At 38.5% G+C, this 20278-nt stretch overlaps 1 protein-coding gene across 6 annotated transcripts in view; it reads right to left on the minus strand.

Moving 5' to 3' along the window:
* The window catches only part of SLC44A5 (solute carrier family 44 member 5), a 63642-nt gene that overhangs the window by 7482 nt on the left and 35882 nt on the right, over window positions 1–20278 (minus strand). For all 6 annotated transcript variants that reach the window (XR_011001865.1, XM_068199059.1, XM_068199058.1 and 3 more), the window contains exons 5-15: window positions 18337–18421; window positions 15955–16083; window positions 15108–15168; window positions 13376–13499; window positions 12424–12507; window positions 9776–9888; window positions 9220–9351; window positions 6366–6465; window positions 3457–3549; window positions 2446–2533; window positions 535–797 (exon numbers count right to left, since the gene is read on the minus strand). Coding sequence is in view for 5 of the 6 variants with exons in the window: in XM_068199059.1 (XP_068055160.1) it covers window positions 535–797; window positions 2446–2533; window positions 3457–3549; window positions 6366–6465; window positions 9220–9351; window positions 9776–9888; window positions 12424–12507; window positions 13376–13499; window positions 15108–15168; window positions 15955–16083; window positions 18337–18421 (1272 nt within the window). In the remaining variant the exon portion in view is untranslated. The remainder of the gene's footprint in view (window positions 1–534; window positions 798–2445; window positions 2534–3456; window positions 3550–6365; window positions 6466–9219; window positions 9352–9775; window positions 9889–12423; window positions 12508–13375; window positions 13500–15107; window positions 15169–15954; window positions 16084–18336; window positions 18422–20278) is intronic.

The raw sequence follows: 20278 nt of genomic DNA on the forward strand, positions 1-20278 counted from the left end.
CACTAATAAGCAGATTGGGGGTGCATGAGGAGCTGGGAGAGAACATGGGCAGGACAACTGATGCCAAATGACCCCAGGGATACTTCACTCCATACTGTGCTGTGCTCGGCCATAACAGCCGAGGTGGAAGCAGGGGTAAGAGGGGAGCATTTGAAGTTGCAGTTTGTCTTTCCAAGACACTGCTATACATGAAGAAGCCCTGATATACTGGGGATGGCTGAACACACACCTGCCTGTGGGAAATGGGGAATGAATTCCTTGCTTTGCTTTGCTTGTGCATGCAGCTTTCTTTTACCTATTAAACTGTCTTCAACTAAACCCACATGCTTTTGTATTTTCACCCTTCAGATTCTCTCCTCCACCCCACTGTGGGGTAGCAAGCAGGTGGCTGTGGCGGGGGCTTGACTGACACCAAGATTAAACCACAATGCTGACTAATCATTTTCTTATGATATTCTAAGATTGGCTTCCCTAGATGGAAAAAAAACACTTGTCAGATACATGACAAGGCTCACTTCCAGCTCACAGTCTTACCGTATTGCTCGTCCAAATGAAGAGAAGAGCGGCCACAGTGGAATATCAGCTGGTTTTCGATAGGCCCAGTAATAAGAGGCAAAGGCACCAGCAAGGGTACACTGACCCAGTGCAATTGCAAAGTTCACCAGCCAGAGAAAGACAAAGGCATTGGCTAACTGGAAGATGAAGATGTACTTATGGTACAGGCTTTCTCCTCCATAAAAAGCAAAAGTACACTGAGCACCTGGGCACAATTTAGTCACATTGGTTGTGTTAAAAGTCTAAATAGAAAGAAAAATAACAACACAATCATAAGCAATGAATTCTATATACACAGCCTCTGAAGTTTAGCAGGTTAATACAAATAACATAACTCTGCTTGATGTTCCATTACCTCATTCAGAACTGCAACACTGAGTAACCTGTTTACATATTTAAGGATTCATACCAAGAATTTATGCAGTCTTCTGCAAAGACTTAACTTCAAACTAGGTATTGGCAAACAGGGCTATTTACCACATCCCTGAAACTTGAATAAATGAAATTTGAATTTCAGGAATCTACTTTTAAGATATATAAATGCTTCATTGAAGTAAATCTGCTCAATTAAAACAAAAAAAAAAAAATAATTACATGGAAGCTAGAGGCCAAATCGGATGTTCAGGTAAATCGCCATGGTTGAAACGAGAAACAGAGCTATACAATTTAACAGAAAATATGGATGTGGTCACAACTTAGGTTATGTATCTCAGACTATTAAAAAAAGGAGCAATCTTAACATTGAATTACTTTTCCCTATTTCTAGTGTTCACTTCATGTATTTGCTTGGTTTGGACATGAAATGAAACCAGATCAATTCTAATTCCTTTATTTTGTAGTGTTTAGACATCAGCAGAGTGTGCATCAGCACTATAATACAATGAAATTTAATGCATCAGTCTCTGTTCATTGCCTCTTGTCCCACTGCTGGGCCCCCAGAGCAGAGCCTGGCTCATGCTCTGACGCTCCCTGCACACGGGGACACCCAGGGCTGAAGACCCCTCTCACTGGGGCTCCTCTCCAGGCTGAGCAGCCCCAGCTCCCTCAGCCTTTCCGGGGCACGGAGATGCTCCAGGCCCTTGCTCAGCTCCAGGAGCTCCTGTCCCTGCTGTGCTGAGGATCCAGAGCTGGACACAGCACCTAGAGGTTCCTCCAGGGCTGGGTGCAGGGGGCAGGATCACTCCCTGACCTGCTGGGAATGCTCTTCCTGAAGCACCTCTTGCCCCCAAGGACAAACTGCTGGCTCAGGGACAGCTTGTTGCCCACCAGAATCCCCAGGTCCTTCTCTACAGAGCTGCCCTCCAGTAGGTCACCTGCAGCCTGTGCTGGTATAAAGGGTTATTCTTCCCCTGGTGCACAACATTTGATAAATATTTCTAACTTTTTAAAAATCCTTAAATTCAAACCCACAGCCAAGTAAAAAAATTGACTGAAGGCAAAATTAAAAAAAAAAACAAAAACAAGACAAATACTTTTGTCTTCATAAAGGTAATTGCTCTGCCAGAAGAAACTAAGCTTCTGCTTCAAATCATGGCTAGTCCCTGAGTAACTTTGAGGAGCAGCTTTCAAAGTTTACCACTGCCTTTGGAAGACAAAAAAACAGACTCCTCACAAATTCAAGAATATCTTTCTTATAAATTTTTATTTTTGTCTCTCCCTTTCTCACCCTGTAAATTTGAATGCTAACAATTACAGGATAGTTTAGCAGAAAAACTAGTTTATATCTGTAAAATAAAAAAGTGTTACCTGAACATTAGGTAATATTTTCAGATTTAACATGGGGACTCATTACTTAAAATATGCACATTTTTTACTAGAAGTGCATTTAATAGTGATTAAGAAATGCAGTTAGTATAGCTTTCAGTATAGGTAAATATTTGTTACACTTACCTCTGGGTCACAAGTCAGGTTTGCATACTTGCACAGTGTTTGATTAGCCATTACTTTATACACAGGTTCTCCTGATGTGGCCAGAAAACTGAATGAATTATTTTAAGGAGGAATCACAGAACTGTGGTTTTTGAGAAACTTAGGATTCTGCAGTGGGTAACCACTAGCTCTAAAGAACTTGTGTAGATAACAGAAAAACTGCTCTTGCTCTGCAGAGATATAGCGGAAGGCTTGACAGACAAGATCAAGTACTCTCACTACTTAAAGAATTACTGCAAACTCATACCTGGAGCTGTAATAACCCCTGACCAGAATGGGCAGGGGGCATAACATTGAAAAGCATCCCCATCTCTCCTCCATATCTATCTTTGACAAGGAAGATTATGCAGTAGTTCTTGTACTTTGACAGAAGTAGATACAGAGTATAAGGATGAATTAACACTGCCCTGAACAGCAACAACTGACCCTCTTTGGATATGAAATAACAGCTGTTTTTTCATCAGCAGTTTTCTCCTTTTTTAATCCTTACCAAACCTTTGCAGTTGAGGAACAAACAGTGATTGCTGTTAGGCAATTCAGAGGAGATAGGAGTGAGAGAATATACAGTGCACTTTCTCATACTTTTCTGAACAAAACACATACAGAACCCATTCCACCTCCAGTTAACTAAGAAACCCTTAACAGAGCACATTAAAGACCATATTCACTCTTCGCTGAGGGCCCTTTTCACCCCCTAGTGTCAACCTTATGCAGTACACGAGGCTTTGTATGATCCCCCTGCCCTGGCCTGAATTTTAGTCCAGTTTTTTTTTTTTTAATTCTAATAAAATCACTGTCTGGTTTATGCATCACATGTAGATGTGCAGTGTGGAAGACCACATCAGAAGAGTAATTGCTAATTGACCAAATAGCCCTCTTAATATTGGTTTAATTAACGTGAAATAGCAGAAAATTATCTAGCCTTGCAGACCAGAAGACTTGCTCCAAATAGGTACACAGACAGAAGGATACACAGCGGTCACAGCCCAGTAGGAAATACAAATTGCAATGAGTAAGAAGGTGATGATTGGGTAGAACAGTGTAGACATTATATAGCCAATTGCCCTATAAAAGAAACAAAATATATCAATAAGCTGTAACAATTCCAGAAACTAGCCTTTTATCAGTCCTCTTCTAGCAATTTTACTTTGAGACCTTTGCTGACACTCATAGCATAACCTAGTACTGGGATCTCAGAATACTGCAGGAATTTTTTTCTTATGTTTTCAAACCTTGACTATCATTTCTACTACTCCACTTTTATCAATGGTACTAGAGTGAACTTTATCCATTTGCCATGTTCCAGCCTGTCTTCTACTTTCTTCTTCTTCATGACTGCTTCAGAGATCTATCTCTTTCCAGGCCATTAACTGATTTCCATGACATCTTCTTGCAAACTGCTGCAGACATTACCATTTACGTCCTTATCCCACTCTGCTCATCCTGTGTTCTTCCTTCACTCCTACAAACCTGAAACTACCTGATTCTATTTTGTATTTTACAACTCTGTTCCCAGCAACTTTCCTGCATTAAGTGCTAACTATGTAGGGGCAGAGACAGTCAACTTGTCTTTGCAATGCCAGGACAGACTGACACCTTCCTGCGACTATGTGACTTTCCTTGCATTTGTTGTACATTAAGTGGTGCTCACCTATAACTAATGGAAGGCAAAACAAATAATCGACTTTTCCTGTTGACAGCTTAGAGAGCTTCTTTTAATATCAAGGCATATGTAGACTGATATTCTTCTGCTAATACCAGTGGCTAGAATGTGACTAGTGGCAGGATCTTGAGCATGCTAGCTCCCATCCTGCCAGGGACTCATTCTCTGGAAGTGGGAGTTGATACCAGCCCTCTTGGTAAACCTGGTGCTATCCCAGAAGTGAACATCTCCAGCTGGGTATCTCACTGGATGTGAATTCAGAAAGCATGTGCTTTGTTCTCTGAAACTTAAATCTTTATCACAAGCCTTTTTGTCTAGTACTATTTCCTACAGTATTTCTCCTATGATTTAGGGCACCTCTGATGCTATTTGTTTCATAGGATGCAGTTTCCAGACATCAAAAGGAGAAAAATTTACTCAGTTTCTAAAGGTAAAGTACTAAATGCTGGGGAGAATGCAAGGAAACTGTCATGTGCAATCCAGAGGTTTTGAGCCAAACATCAATTTCTGTCTGAGCCCAGACACAAAAAAGTCCATTATGAGTCACACAGGAGGACACAGCCTTATAGCGTCTGAGAAATAATCACAACAAATTAGCTATGTTCAGCAGTTATTGGTAGGCCTCCTAGTTACCATTAAGACCATGCCCTATTATTCCAAAACACTGATTAACAACTGTTGTTTCTAACTATGGATTTCAAGTCAATTATTGGCACTATAACTGTAATATTTTTGAAAATGTAGCTAAAAGGTATTGAAAAACATAATTTGATTTTTAATCATTAGCACCTTATTTTTTATCTTCCTAAATACATGACCTGGTCTGTTACATTTACAGAAATTACTACAGCGTTTCATCTCATCCATTATGCATGAGAGCAAAAAGTTCACCTTCAAGTGACTTTTCCAGCTGCTGGAAAACTACAGAATGTTATTACTAATCAGCAAGAAGTTAATGAACTTTCTAAAATCCTTCCACCTGTCAAGGTTGTGAACAAAGGTTTTGAAGAATGTTAAAAGTGTTCCTAGATTTTAATGAATGGGAATTAAAGAGTATAATTTAGAGCTGCCTAAATTAATTGCTATGCTCTAATTGCACAGTAGCATAAGACAGGAAACAGATACCTGGATAAATGCAGAACTCCAGTATTTCTTAATCTCATGACAAAAATCCCAAATTGTGATTCCTGGGAACCACAGTGGCAATAAAGATGGCAGAAAACCACAAGCAAGTGCATATAGATGAACTCAGAGCTAACACTATGTGCTCTGAGAACACAGGCTTGCTTTCAGGACCTACGAGACCATAGCCTATTTGCAATGAAACCCAAGGGCCTGACATTTTAAGTCAGTAAGTTTTAAGTCCATTTAGCCTTTATAATATTCCCAATTTAAAAAATCCAAACTCCAAAACACACAAAAAACCAAACCAAAAAAAAAAAAAAACCAAAAACCACACACAACAAAAAACCCAAACAAAAACAAAACAATAGCCACTAAGTGTTCAAAATGTGTAAAACAGGAAGCACTGTGAACAAAGTTTATGCAGATTTCAGGAAACACACAACGAAGAGGTCCCTTAGGCCCTAAACTCTCATATCCTGCTTTGCTTTCTTCTTTACTCAGAGCTAAAAAGATATAAAGATATCTTAGACTGCACCCTCTTACAATGTCTGGTCACAGAAATCTCTTTTTCTCTCTGCAGATTTGTGCCTGTCTACACAAAAGTTCGACTGGACCCAGTACAATTTCCTAGTCTTTCCTAAATAGAAGCCATAGCCAAAACAACACCAATCCTCTACTACTAGTATGTGACTCCAGGGACAATCCAATGACAGAGAAAAGTTGGCACCTACAGGTCCCAGGCTCCTATGAACAGTATACCACACTTAGATTTTCTGCTGAGACACCTTCTTTGCACTAAAGTTACGTGGTAACATTAACAGTGTATGTATTCTTAAGGCAAGAAGCGGAAAGATAAGAAATCCCTTACTTTAAAACAAAAAACTATATTAAGTACAATCTCATCAAAAGGTAACTGATATTCCTTGAATGCATCCTATTAATTCCTTGTTGAACCTGTTTTGTTCAACAAATGCAGTGTTGTATTTGAAACCCCAATTTTCTGCCCTTGGTAGTGCAAGATGGAGTTCAAGAAGAGTGTATTCTAGCGATCAATTAATAAAATTCAACATATATTAAAATCAGACAAACATACCTACTACCTTCCTTCAACAGTGCAATAGCAATCCGAATCCGATTTCTTAGGAAGATCAGCATCAGTATGATTATGACCTCAACACCACAAAGTATTATCACTGTAAATAAGGAAATAAAGAAATTAGATTTATCAGGAACCAAACCGATATGCTGCTTCTGTAATTTTTTCCTTGTAATTTGAACTATTGTTCATGAACTCTGTAAAATCCTCTGCTTGAGCAGTTCTTTCTCCAACTGCACCTGCCAAACTTCAATCCCATTTCATAGGTTTTTAAGTCCAATTGAAAAAATTCTATATGCAGCGAGTTAGTCAGAATGTGTATGACCTTGATATTTATATTTTTAACAGAAAAATTGAACATATAATTCTCAGAAAAAAGTAAAAATTTACTTCAGTGTGTCTGTAGTATCTGGCCTTAGATACAGTTCATCCTTTACAAATTGTACTTTCCATAAACAAGAATTTTGCTCATAATACAAGCATTTGTTCATGCTATACTGTCACTCATTTGCAGTATTTGGATAATAAAAAATAGGAGATTAAGAGTCAAGTTTTTCATGGAGAGTGCATTTTTCTGATCTACATTGTTCTAAAATGTAGATGTACTAAAATCAAAAGGTTTGTTTGAGTATTAACCCAGCATGAGCTCCTTTTACCTCATTTAAAGTTAAAAGAAAAAAAAAAAAAAAAAAAAGAGACTAAGATAGCACCATCCTGGTCAAATTACTTTCCCCTTCCAGTTGTGTTGCTGGAATCATGCTCTCGTATTAAAGAGCTGAGAGTTCTTAGTCATAAGCAGTATTTGAAACATAACTCTGATTTCAGTAGAGTCTCCTTCTGTCTGCTTTCTATTCATGTTGGTTCAAAACCTACTTCTGCAGTGGAAAGTAAGAAAATTCTGGGAACTTCACCTAGAGAAGACTGAGTCTTTAATGTCTGAAGCATACATGCTCCAACTATGAGACACAGCCATATATTATTGGTGCTTCAGATCATTAGACAACACTTAAACCAGCCCAGTAGGGGCAGGTTGTTGTACACAGCAGGACTTGTGTCCTCCAGCTGAAACCAAGAAGTTCTGTGGAGGGACAGGAAGACAGAAAGGACAGTACCCTTAAGTATCTGATAACTTATATGAAGGTTTGCAAAGGAAGATGAGATTTGCCTTTAGGTCCCACAGCTTAGACACAGTCTCAAAATATCAGACCCAATAGTCACAGATGATGTTGAATTGCAATCCCAAATATTACCCCTGGCAACATAACTGCAGGTGGCAAGTGACTGCTGTGGTGCTAAGAGCCACAGACCTTGTTCAGAACAAAGTTTTAGTTAAATACATTTCAATGCCATTTTCCCATGAAGGAATATATAAACAGGTTTCTTTAAAGTTGGTCTCATTCCAATTTGACTGTTAGATTAATGTACTTGTTCAAAACATTATGAAAAAGGCAAGCAATGTAAGTACATTATGAGTTCTAGACTAGGACTCCGACTATGATTTCTTCAAGGATATGTAACTATTTACTTTGCTGGGTGATTTTGGAAAAGCAATTTAATTCATTGAGTACCGCAATTTACTCTTGTGAAAGTGACATCAAAATCTAGGTAAACTATACACTGGCTGCTAAGAATCAGGCAAGGGAAGCGCCTGAAGAGTTACAGGAATAAAATGCATAATGAAGTCCCAATATTCTCTAGGGAGAGCACGCTAAAAAGCTCTGACTCAACAATATAGATTGAAGATGCCTCATAAGCTCAATGATCCAACACAGAAGTAAATGAAGACATAAAGAAGAGACGGGAGATTTAAGCAGTAAGCTACTATTCCATTAATTTAGCTACCAATAGGGAGAGGCAGTGTTTTTGGTTATGACCCATTCATCATCAGTTAAAAGTCTGTGTGTCTTCCAACACAGCAGTAACAGGAGTACAATTAATATTCAACAGTTATTTCTTCTCTCTTCTGCTCCTCCTTTCTTGGGGGGGAGCATGTATGCTGCAGGTGGTCTTGTTCCAGTAGGATTTTGTTTAAAATGGTTCATTCCACAGTCTTAGATCAGACTCCAAGAAAATTCACTGACATAAGTGTAAACTGACAGGAGACCTCACTGTGGTTTATAACATCCTCACAAGAGCAACTAGAAGGGCAGGTACGGATCCCTTCATTCTCATGACCAGGACTCGAGGGAACAGCTGGAGCTGGGTCAGGGGATTTAGATGGGAGATCAGGAAAAGGTTCTCCCCCAAAAGTCAGGCACTGAACACGCTCCCCAGGGAATGGTCGTGGCCCCAAAGCTGCCAGAGCTCAAGGAACATTTGGACAATACTCTCAGGCAGAAGGTGGGATTGTTGGAGTGTCCTGTGCAGGGCCAGGAGCTGGACTTGATCATCCTGATGGGCCCCTTCCAACTCAGCATATTTTATGATTCAAAGACATAAAGAAGTATAGTTATTAATGTGACTTATTAATCTCATTTCTGGGGCTCTCAAAGAGGGAAAAAAAATAATCAGAGAGAGAAAAGTATCCTTTCTCGTGCAACTTCATCATGATGAACTTAATTATTGCCTTCTGCTTTCCCCATGATGAAGACTGAACATACAGGAAGTAGATGTTCATAACGAAAGATTTTTTCATTCTTATCACTAGTATGATTGCATTATCTCCCCTTACAAATACACTAGTCTCCTTAAAAAAGCATATTTTTACACAATACAGAGAAAGGGAATTCTGCTTTCTTCTCTGAGCAACATGTGTAGAGGAGGAGATTTAACAAGGCACAAAGTGTATTAAGACACAGACTGATTTTCCGGAATATCCATTAACAGATACCAAATGTAAAAGGGCACTTACTAAATGCTAACCATGTTTGCCTCAGTTGCAGGTACACTTTGAAGTCTGTCTGGAATCCAATATCATAAACAGTGAGGTCAGATCCAGGTATTCCTTTAAGATGATCATACTCCCAGTAACAATGCCAGATGCCTTTTAAAAAACAATCAATAAAATCGGAGTGTGTCTGAAGAGTGCAAAGACAAATTTTAAAAAAATCTTACAAGCCAAATGTTTTGCTTTTGTATAAGCCTGTCAGGTAAGCAAAACCCAAAAATGCATCACTGTGAGACTAGCCAATTATGATATCATATATATGGGAAAGAAATATCAGTACAAGTGATTACAGACTAAGCATACAGTGCATAGGTAATGCAGGTTACTACATCTGCTGTTAAGTATTAGCACAGCTGGATTCTTAACTGCATTTTGCTGCCATTTATGTCCTTCTCACTTAATTGTCTCTAAAACTAGGCATTAATTCACTCAATTGTACCATTTAATTGAAGTAACTACTGATTTTCCAGAGTTAAGCAGTAAGAAAAAATAGTCTCAGAGGCTAGAAAATTACACCTACCATAACCTATAATTCCAATCACACCAAAGATGAAAATCCAGAAGAGAACACCAGCTGTGAACCTCAATAACACAAGGAACAGCAGACTCAGCAACATTGCAATGAACAGCCCACTAGAAAGTGAAGAAACAGAAATACAGGGAAAATTAGTGTAAGAATCTATTCACTTTCTTACATTCCTGTCACTCCAAATGAGGGTCACTTTATCTCATTATGAAATCTTCATTATGAAATACATTCTCACGGCTGTTATCTGCCATTACAAACAAACAGCTTATATATGATGATCTCACAGGGCAGACCCTGAAATGTTTATGTGTATTAGGTTCTCAGGCTGGTTGAATGGGATTAATATAATGCTTTTTTTGTCACTTACACCAGCTGAAAAACTCACCACCTTTTTCAGGCCACAGGCTAATCTACAGTACAGAAAGTTAAATTGGAGGAATACCTATGTGTGGGGAAGTTGCTGGTTTATGTCCTCCACAGAAAATCCCTGCTTGCAAAAAAACAATGTTAATAAACAACATTCTAGGAGCTTCCTAAGGAAAAAAAAAAAATTTAGGAGGAAAACCATCAGGAAGTTAGGAGGACATAATTCCTACTCATCGCTGCTTCTACTAATCAGAAGAGGAAATGATCAGGGCACTATGATGCATAGAAAGAAACTGTTAAGAGCCTTTCTATGGAGTCCCTAAGAAAGACATCTAGAGTGCCTTGTCTTCATCAAGACAATAATGTAATGTAATGTAATGTAATGTTTGTTTTCATTTCACTCCTAGAAAGCAAGTCAGAAAGGAAAAAAATATTGCAAAAGGCTTTTTCACTCCGCAAGGCTTTCTAAACAATTATGAAGAAAGCAATATGAATATTAATCCCATGAAACAAATATCCAGCTCGGGTACTTCAAAGAATATTTCATGTCTCATTATTTTTAGTAGGTGTTACATGCAAATTTTGTATTAGTACAGACTCAAAAAATTTAAACCCCTTTCTTGCCTGTGTTCAGTAACTTTTCTTCTGAATGTTTCCAGCTTATTTTAGCCAATAACCAAAGCTAAAAAATGGGGCAGCCTGATCATAAAAAAATCACATCAGCTTATTTGGTTAAACATTTGTAAGTTTGCCTTAAGTCCTACCTCTTTAATGGCTTTCTAGCCTGATGTACTTTCCCTTTCTGAATGATTTACTGAAATTTGGAATGTATTCCTCAAGAAAAGTTGTAGTTTTGGAACTCCATCTTGAAAGCAGTAAATTACCTTTATCTAAAGTTATCTTTAGTTATACATGAGTCCTAGTAACACCAAAACTGAGTACACAGTAGCAACTGTGTTCAACAGACTAGCTCCCTTAAACTGAGGCTTGAAGCAGTAGTTCTTCTGGGGTATGCTAAAAAGACTGCAGCAATTCCATATTTAAATTTTAATCCAGACTCCCTTCAGTGTCAAGCCTTCACTGGCAAAAACTTCACCCAAAGTCTGGCACTTAAATACATTTGTCCAGAAATCATTTGCTCTATGCTATCATTTGGTGAAAAGTGTGAAGAAAATTCTATCCAATTACTTTGAAGAGGCAACACTTCCTTACAAAAAAATACCATAGCTGAAATGTGGAGACTTGCTTTAATAGTTAGAATTTCTGTTCTAAACAATGGTCAGCTCTCTGTCCAGTGTGTTCAGCAGTATCTTCTTTGAAAGAATCTGTACCACAAGCCTGATTTCAATAAGAGATATAGACCCAAGCTTGCTGAATATCTGTGAGTTTCCTGCTACTAAATATTTTACGTATCAGACTATGAGAAAGCTGTCTTTCCACCAGTGACTGAACACCTTTAAAAGCTGACAACATGTGCTTCTGAACTGACTAAATCTCCACATTATTATCTAAAGTATGTATTAAATGCTGTGGATTTGCATTCAGGATTGACTAATGTATGCTTAACATGTGCATGTTAAAGGTTCTCACCTGACGAAGACTACTGTTCCTGTTTAAATAGATCAACACACTGGTCCATCAAAATCAATATTAATGGGCTAGAAATTCACTAATACTTACATATTTGCTTCAGCAAAGTAGCTACTTCTCTTGTTTCAGTGCTGCATTATAATTAATTGGTGATTAATTAATATCAATTGCAAGATGAAAATAATGCTGTTCAACAATTTTTGTTCTTGATGTTGCTTTGCCTGCTGCATTGGATTTAAAAATTTATATTGAACTTAGGGATTATAATGGATTTAACTGTATATTGCTTGCAGAAATTTAGAAACTATCTGTTTTATATATGTACTAGTGACACTTGGCAACTGCAACTGGCTTGAAAGCCACTTAATTAACATTTTTCAGTTTTGTAATCGCTACACACATGGGTGCTGCAACAGAACACTGCTCCTCCTGATTTTCTGACTGGCAGGACATTATAAAGCTATTCCAGATCAACTGACACTCTATGTATGTATGCTGTACTATCTTTACCACATCCACAGAACCATAACAACCTGATTATCATGTGTGATGAAAGGAAATCACAGTTCCTCCTTGAGTTTTAAAGCAGAATATGTACCAAATACATACACAATCTATTTTCTTATTTCCTGCACATTCCAAAATGAGTTTGGAAACACTAAAAGTACCAAAAAAACTCTTACATTAAAATCCAATACCAAGAAATGGCATAGTCTTCAAAAATTTTCATTCCAACTGATCTTGCATCCAGGACATTATTGATGCCACTAAGAAAAGAAAAATCAAAGAAAGGGTTGCTTCAGGTAGAAAAAGAGAATTTATTTAAACAACAAATATGATTAGTGAAAGAATTTGAAATATCTTTGGCAGTGAAGCTCCAGTTCTGTCACCAAGTCAACATCAATCACAGTTACAGCAAAGAAAAAAATCTGCATAAGAATGTCTCTGCAAGTCCTGAAAAAAATTAATTAAAAAGGCTTTATTGTCAGAATTCCTTATTATGTCACAAGACAAGTGTATACTATCAATATCTGCGATGTACCAAGGGACAAACAGTAGTGACTCTAGAACTGCTAGTAGCATAGAACCAGAAAACAGGCCAGTGAAGCAACTTCATGGAACTGTTTTTCTATCCTGCAGAATACTTGCCCATATAATTGTTTCCTGAAGAATAGCCCAATACATTAATTTTTACCAGGAGCAGGAGGACCTGCTTGGATGAGGTGAGATGCCCAAAGTACTAGGCCAGCCCATGGTAGTGGGAAGGTCATCACAGAACAGCATAGCCAAGGCCATTCCTGGCTGGCCTGAGTCCTGCAGCACGAGGATTGCAGTTTGAACTTCATGTAACTTTCCTCACAAAAATTATTTTTGCTAAAAACAATAATTATTTCAACAAATGATTGAGACCATCAGACTTAAGCTTTCTGCACTTTTTGCTCCTTTCTGCACACCACAGTGCTGGATTTCCTTAATGGAACTTTGGAAGTGCTCAGGCACAGAGAGACCATTTACTACCAAGTCTTGCTTGGGTACCCTCAGTCATTTGCTACAACAGATTCTGATTTTTCTTCCATTACTAAATTATTGTGCAATCTCAGAATCCAACAAACACTGAAAAAGGGTAAAACCTACTTTGCAGCTTCCCTGAGATCAGTTACATTTCTTGTTTTCCCTCTTCCATCTTTGAATGTAGTCTGATTTGCCACGGTCAACACACCATTCTTCGTGGAGAAGTCTGGGAAGCATCTCTTCAGAACTATTCAAAATATCAAAACAAAGCCTGCATATTACATTTCATGTCAAGCTCTGCTTTTATCATGTGTGTTTTGCAATGTATTTAAATAATTTCAGATTCACAGTCCATTGTATTTCAACTGATTATCTGGCAATATGTTGACTTTGACAAATCTTGGAAGAGCCATTGCATTTAAGATTATGATTTTTATGCTCTGAGGCTTTTTGTCTAAGCTCATGCAGGGTTTGATCATAGATTTCTACTGGAGATTCTAGGTCCTACCAAATAACAACAGTACTATATGTAGGAGTTTAAGAATTTGTAATAAACGTGGAACGTACTCTCTGTCAGTATCTGGGCAGCTTATAAAAACTGCAGCTTCTCAAATATGTCATTTTATGGTAATAATCAGACCAGCCTCCGGGGGCAGATTCAACTTTACTGGTCATGAATCATATTAGCCCCAAAACAATATATAACAGCAAGTATAATTTTCCTTATATGTCACATGATCTCCAGTACCAGCCACTATCACTAGATATTCTTGGAGATTAAGCAATGGAAAAAAGACAGAAAGAACTGGTTAGAGAGAGGGAAGAGGAGATTATAAAAAAGCAAGAAATGGAGATGTTTGCATACTCATCTACTCTGCCCAGTTCTTTGCTGCAAAACGTCCTTGGTTTCATTCCAAGGAGAAGAGCATGTGAGTCCTTCAGAGGTGTACTTCACGTAACCATTTAGTGCTTTCCTTTCCAGATTCCAACAAATGCTGATGCCAAGGGCTCAATATTCAGTCTGATGTATCTCCCCCAGCAATTACTCTGACTAAATGATTAAGCAACATATCTTAACATATCTTTTCCTCCCCCTATAATCTTTGCCCATTGATGTGGTCTAAAAGAATATAAGAGCTTCTTTGCAAATTATTTGATGTCTTTTGGGTCAGTACTTCAGTTTTCATACAAATTCAGATTATGTTTTAAAAATTTAATCCATATCTTCTCCTTTTAATGACCTGCTCCTTTTTTACATGATCCCTACTTTAAAGTATGGCAAAAATAAACAGCAATTTCTTATTCTGTAAGATTCTGGGTCAATACTACACTTGTGCAGCTGAGATGAGCTCTGAGATCAGTGGTCAGAAACACCTGCTGACCATAGTTTTTGCCCCTGAATTCCTCTGTATGTCCTGCATAGCCAGCATTGCACTGAAAAGAGAGCTGCATTGTAACTGGGCTGAAGTATCATTTGAACTTCAACACCTGGCCATATGATCCTTCCAAGATTAGCAGAATTTTCTTTATGCCAATGGCATCGCTTGCCCTTGTTTTGGAAGGCACAATTTCAGTTGAAGAGCTTTTGCTATCAGTGATGATTCAAGAGCAAGAAAGAGCTCAGCTTGACCTGATCACATCCTGAATATTCCCAGATGACTGTTAGAAAAAATATCAATAAATATTTATATTTTCAAATTTAATTGATTTATACTTTAAAACTGAATGGATGTGAATGTCAGATAACAAACAGCTCCTAGTGATGCTGCTGCAAAACACATTTCAGACTGGAGTTGTGCTTTGATATGAATGCTCACAATCTGCTAAGATGTGTATAAGAAGTAGAACCACTCACAAGGCCTGCTTGGAATGATCATTGAAGGACAATCTTCATCACGCAGGACTTGAGCAACAGACTAAAAAGGGGAAAAATAGAAATGCTGAATAATGATATAACAGTGTAACAAGTGTTGCTGTTTTTCACCCAGTCTGAGGGAATGCCCCAAACTGGGCTTTGTAGCCTCCTCCCTAGATTTCACTGGTGGAGCTGCAAGATACACATATATCTAAGTGAGAATCCAAACTGTCATTGTGATTTGGAAAAAGACTATTATTTTATTTTCTTGTGACATAAAAGAAAAGACCTTTGGATCAGCATCTAAGCCAGAACTGACTGGACAATTATTCCTTGCCTACCCTTCACCTTTTCTCTTAAAGAAAAGTAAGAATTTAACCCAATCAATATAGCTGAATTGCAAGATGCTTTAAAGATGTTTTAAAGAGAAGTAATGCAGTACATTTGAGTGGAAAATCAGTTACATGAAGGATAGATTCATTTTCTTAGCTAACTTTCCAAGTAGCTATAGATGACTTAGGAGCCTTAAGAATTGGTTTGAGAGACTCCACTCTATTGCTGTGGGGTACTTAAGTCCTAAAGGACACTGCTTGTCACAGTACTGCAACTACATGAGCAGCTGCAGGTAGTCTTTTAAGCCAACAGCAGTCATTTGAAGAGTGGTGGTTTAGTGTGCACTCAAGACCTTCAGCCTGGATTAAACAACTGTCAAATCATATAAATGGGACATCTCCTCATACGTTGAAATCAGAATAATTCAAATCTTTGATGCAGCTCAATAAAATCATGCATATGAAATACTGCTTGAAGAAAAAAGGTACTTTGTCTTCTACAGATAAATACACACCTTGCGAGGATTGTTAAAACCAGGTTTGCAGAATTGTCTGAAGTAATTCCACTGATCTGGTCTATATCTGTAGGAAGCCTGAACATCAATGTAGGTTGCAAACCTGTCTGGGCACTTTGAGACACAAAGCTGCAAGAAAAGAAAAAAGTCAGTAAAGACACACTCTGGGTAGAGAAGGGTAAGGAAAGTCGGTGTAATGAAGCAGCAAGAAAAATGCCACTGCCTTCACTAATGTTTACTGCAGGATTCAGAAAATATATGTTGTCTTTTTGATTCCCTAAATGAATATTTCTAGAATTCTTTGACAGAAAACAGTTCCAAAGTGTGTTTGTACTCCTCATATCTGGCATATCAAGCCCCTCTCTGTATCTTCTTAGGTTCTACACATTCTGATAGGCAAGAAGCTTTCAGTCTGTTGCAAAGAGTAGGTTTTTTGGGTGGCAAGAAAAAACGTCTCAGGCCCTCCTCTACATCTATCAGCAGCAGTATATATGAGCAAGGTGGTGTGACAGTTACTTCCACAGGATACATGCAATTTCTTTCTACTACCTGTATAAGGAGAACTTTGTTTAAAGAAAGTCCCACTAAAATCCAAAGTCTCAGGTACTGTTGTTCCATCCTTCTACACAACCTCTTCAGTCAATTACATCTCTACAAATATTGTCAAGTTAGGTGTAAATCACTCAAAAGTGACTATTAACTGTAGACTGAGAATAGAGTTACAAAGCCAGGGGATGCCTATGTCAAGAATGATGCTCACATGACTCAAGGTACAGCCATTATAAGCTGGATTTATATGAGAAATCAGGTGAGGACTGGGGTTTATTGAATGCATCCATTGAGAAGTTGTGATTTAGATTTAGGATATGGAGAAGTGGCTGCCCCATAAACAGACTCTGAAGGTTCTGCTGGTCCCTGGAATCACACTAAGGACAGACATTCTGACTCCTCATCATGCAAAAAAACTGTCTTTCACGTCAAGGGCATTCCATCGTAAGTAATTCAACGAAAAGAATTTTGGGAAGAGGCCTTGTACTAATCCTTAGAACACGGCAGATACTGCAAGAGGGTCTTTCTATATGAGTATTTCAGTCCTACGGACTACCCACAGGCCAAGGAAGAAAGAAGAGTTTTGTCCTTGCTGGGGCAACAGGTGACTAACAAGTACACACTTTATTATAAACTGTTTGCTATCTATGAAACAGGCAGTGAAATGTGCTGTCTATGGATCCAATGGACTGTAATAACAGTGTTCAAATCCAGTCTCAGTCAAGAACTGAAGCTCTTCTCATGTTACTTCGTGGGGGTTCTTTCTCCTGCTATTTATATGTATAGGTCAGGAATGAAGGACCCTGTTTGCAGTTCAAAAGAGGAATGATCAAAAAAAAATTTCTTCATCATTTCTTGAAAAGACCAGTAATTTAATCATCTTCAGTAACAAACGACATTCAAAAAACAGCATTCTTAGTTTTGGAGTTGTTGCATATTTGAAAATGAACAAAGTAACTACACTGCTCCCAAAAACTTTCCTTCAACAAGTATTTCACCCTATATGATTCATGGCCTTTGCCAACTTGACCACAGCACCAGTCAAATCCCACACAATGACCTCATATTTCTGAACAGACTGAACTGTTCTAGCAAAAGAGTCTAAAGACTGCAGGGTAACAGTGTCAATGTCTGCATGTGGATAGATGGGGATTCCTGAAGCAAATCTGCAGCTGATGGACCAAGTTTTCATTCTGACAGCAACTAGTCAGTGTTAAGAGGGTTCTTACTCTTTCTTGTTGGAGATTTCCATACTTTATGCTCAGGTAAATTGTCTTGTAAGAAAGATCAGGAGGTTAATCTTAACCCACACAAATGCAGTGACTGGGTTTATTTCACAACTTCATGAGGAGCCACAGCACAGCAAACAGAGTAAAAATTGTGACATAAAGCAAGAACAAGCTTTCAAAATCTTTGGTTTTCAAAGAGCTATAGGCTCTAATCACACCCAAATACTCCTGTCACTGGCAATTTGCACAGTTTCTTGAACATGTCCAGCTTTGAAAACTATAGGTATAAATCAATATTTTCTGCATGCACTAAATACTACTGGAGAGCTGCCTGTGATGAATTCATAAATAAAAAATGGTTGTATTCAAGTCAGTGGACTTTTTTTGTCTACTCTTATCCAAAATATACAATCTCGTCCATTTCCATTTCATTTTTCCGACCGTCACACACTACAGAGCGTGTGCTTGCTACAAGCCATTTATAAAACAACCATGTTGTATTTTGAAGCAAATTAACAACAATTTTTAAATCCAAACATGTCTCATTTTTAAGCATCATGACTAAGATGCAGGGAAAGTATTTTATCTCTACATTTTCACTCACCTGTGTTGTAGGGCACTGTAGGTTTATTAACACTACGGGGCTGGCACATTTCAGAATGTTGAAGTAAAACAAAATGGTCTTGTTCCTGTGGAAATGGATATAAGATAATTATCATCATAAATATAGGTGCTTATACATTCTACCATTCCAGAAGTTGTAGCACACATTGATATTTTAATTCTATTACTGTGAACATCCATATTGCAAACACAAGACAAAAAAATATCCCAAGCAGACCTTGAATGTTCCACATCAAGACATCTATGAAAACAGAAGTATTTTCTCTAAAGAATGATAATTTTGACAAGCTTTTCTCTGCAGCATGATTTTAAACTGAAACAATCCATGTAGCCGTAGTCCTGCCTCGAGAGGGTGAGGTTTGTAAAATAACCCTGCAAAAACATAATAGTCTCTGTGCCACCAACATCCTGAATATGCAGTGCATGCAAACTCGCCATCAGGAAATGCTTCACTGTAAAAGCTGCCTAGTTTTTGTTAATCAGAAGGTGGCACCAAAATCAATGTGAAGCTTTTTATGGTTGGAAACCAAAAGCAGTTGTCCAGAAAACAATATAATAGCATTTACTAATAATACTGACAAGATTCCCCTTGATATAAATAAGGGTCAGTCTGTCAGTCCCATATATTTGACATTCACTGGAATTTGGAGCCTTGTGGCAGCTGTCACTTAAGTCTGGATTTGTTGGAAACTTAGGAACCCAAGGTCTCTTGATTTTAAGACTTGGGTTTTGAAGACAGCAACATGTGCTGTTAGGCTTCGCTATGTCAGAAAACTATCCGATAGCTCTAATGAAGAGAATATGGCAGTAGACCTGCCCTTTTTAAACAAGATTTCAAAGTCAGCTAGTCAGGGTTATGCTGTGTCCCTGCATGTGCAGCCCAAGAAATGGTGCATATGCCCCCCTGTGGACTATGGGGCTACCAAGGGCTACCAAGTTGATCAGAGAGATGGAGCACCTCTCTCATAAGGAATGGCTGAAAGAATTGGGATTGTTCAGCCTGGAGAAGAGAAGGCTTCAAGGGTGTCCTAACTGTGGCTTTCCCTGAAGGGAGCCTACAAAATCTTTAACCTGAAGAGAGTCTACAAAAAATATGGAGTTGCTACTTATAAGGGTCTGGAGAGACAGGACAACAGGGAATGCTTCCCATTGACAGAGAGTACATTCATATGGAATATTGGGAAGAAATTCTTGGTTGTGAGGGTGGTGAAACCCTGACACAAGTTGCCCAGAGCAGTTGTGGCTGCCCCATCCCTGGAAGTCTTCAAGGCCAGGCTGAACAGGGCAACCTGGTCTAGTGGAAGGCGCCCTTGGCCACGGAATGAGGGTTGGAACGAGATGAGCTTTAAAGTCCCTTCCAACTCAGGCTATTCTATGCTTCTGTGATGTGCAAGAGACTCCACAAAGCAGTGTTTGAGCCCCCACTGACCTTCACCATGGCAATGCAGCACAGTGGGATCTCTGTCTTGTGAGCAGGATGGCAGTATTAACAATGAAGGGTGCTTGGGCTAACAAGGCTGCCCCTCTTCTATCTGTCTGCTTCCACACCAGTCCTGCTTGTACATCTCATTGTATCCCTCAGTGTGGGACATATCCTCTGTTCTCCCACCAGCATGTGACTCCCACCAATTGCTGAATAGGGCTATGCCATCAAGGCCATTATATAGCACCACTGCACATTCAAACTCCATTTAAGACTGAGATTAACTCAACTGCCTGATATTTTTACAAGGTTAACTTGTTTTCACTGAGGTATATTCTACTACGCACTGTTTAAGAAAAGATGCATCCTGGCAAAACTAATTCACCACCATTAGTTACTCTTTCTTTAAATTAGTAGAATACCATTTCAGACTGAAATGTCATCATTCTTCAATAGCTTCTTGACGGTATTTATGATCTATGAACTGCTCAAAACCATT

The sequence above is a fragment of the Anomalospiza imberbis genome, chromosome 9 (genome assembly GCF_031753505.1).
Source record: "Anomalospiza imberbis isolate Cuckoo-Finch-1a 21T00152 chromosome 9, ASM3175350v1, whole genome shotgun sequence".
Classification (NCBI taxonomy): Eukaryota; Metazoa; Chordata; class Aves; order Passeriformes; family Viduidae; genus Anomalospiza; species Anomalospiza imberbis.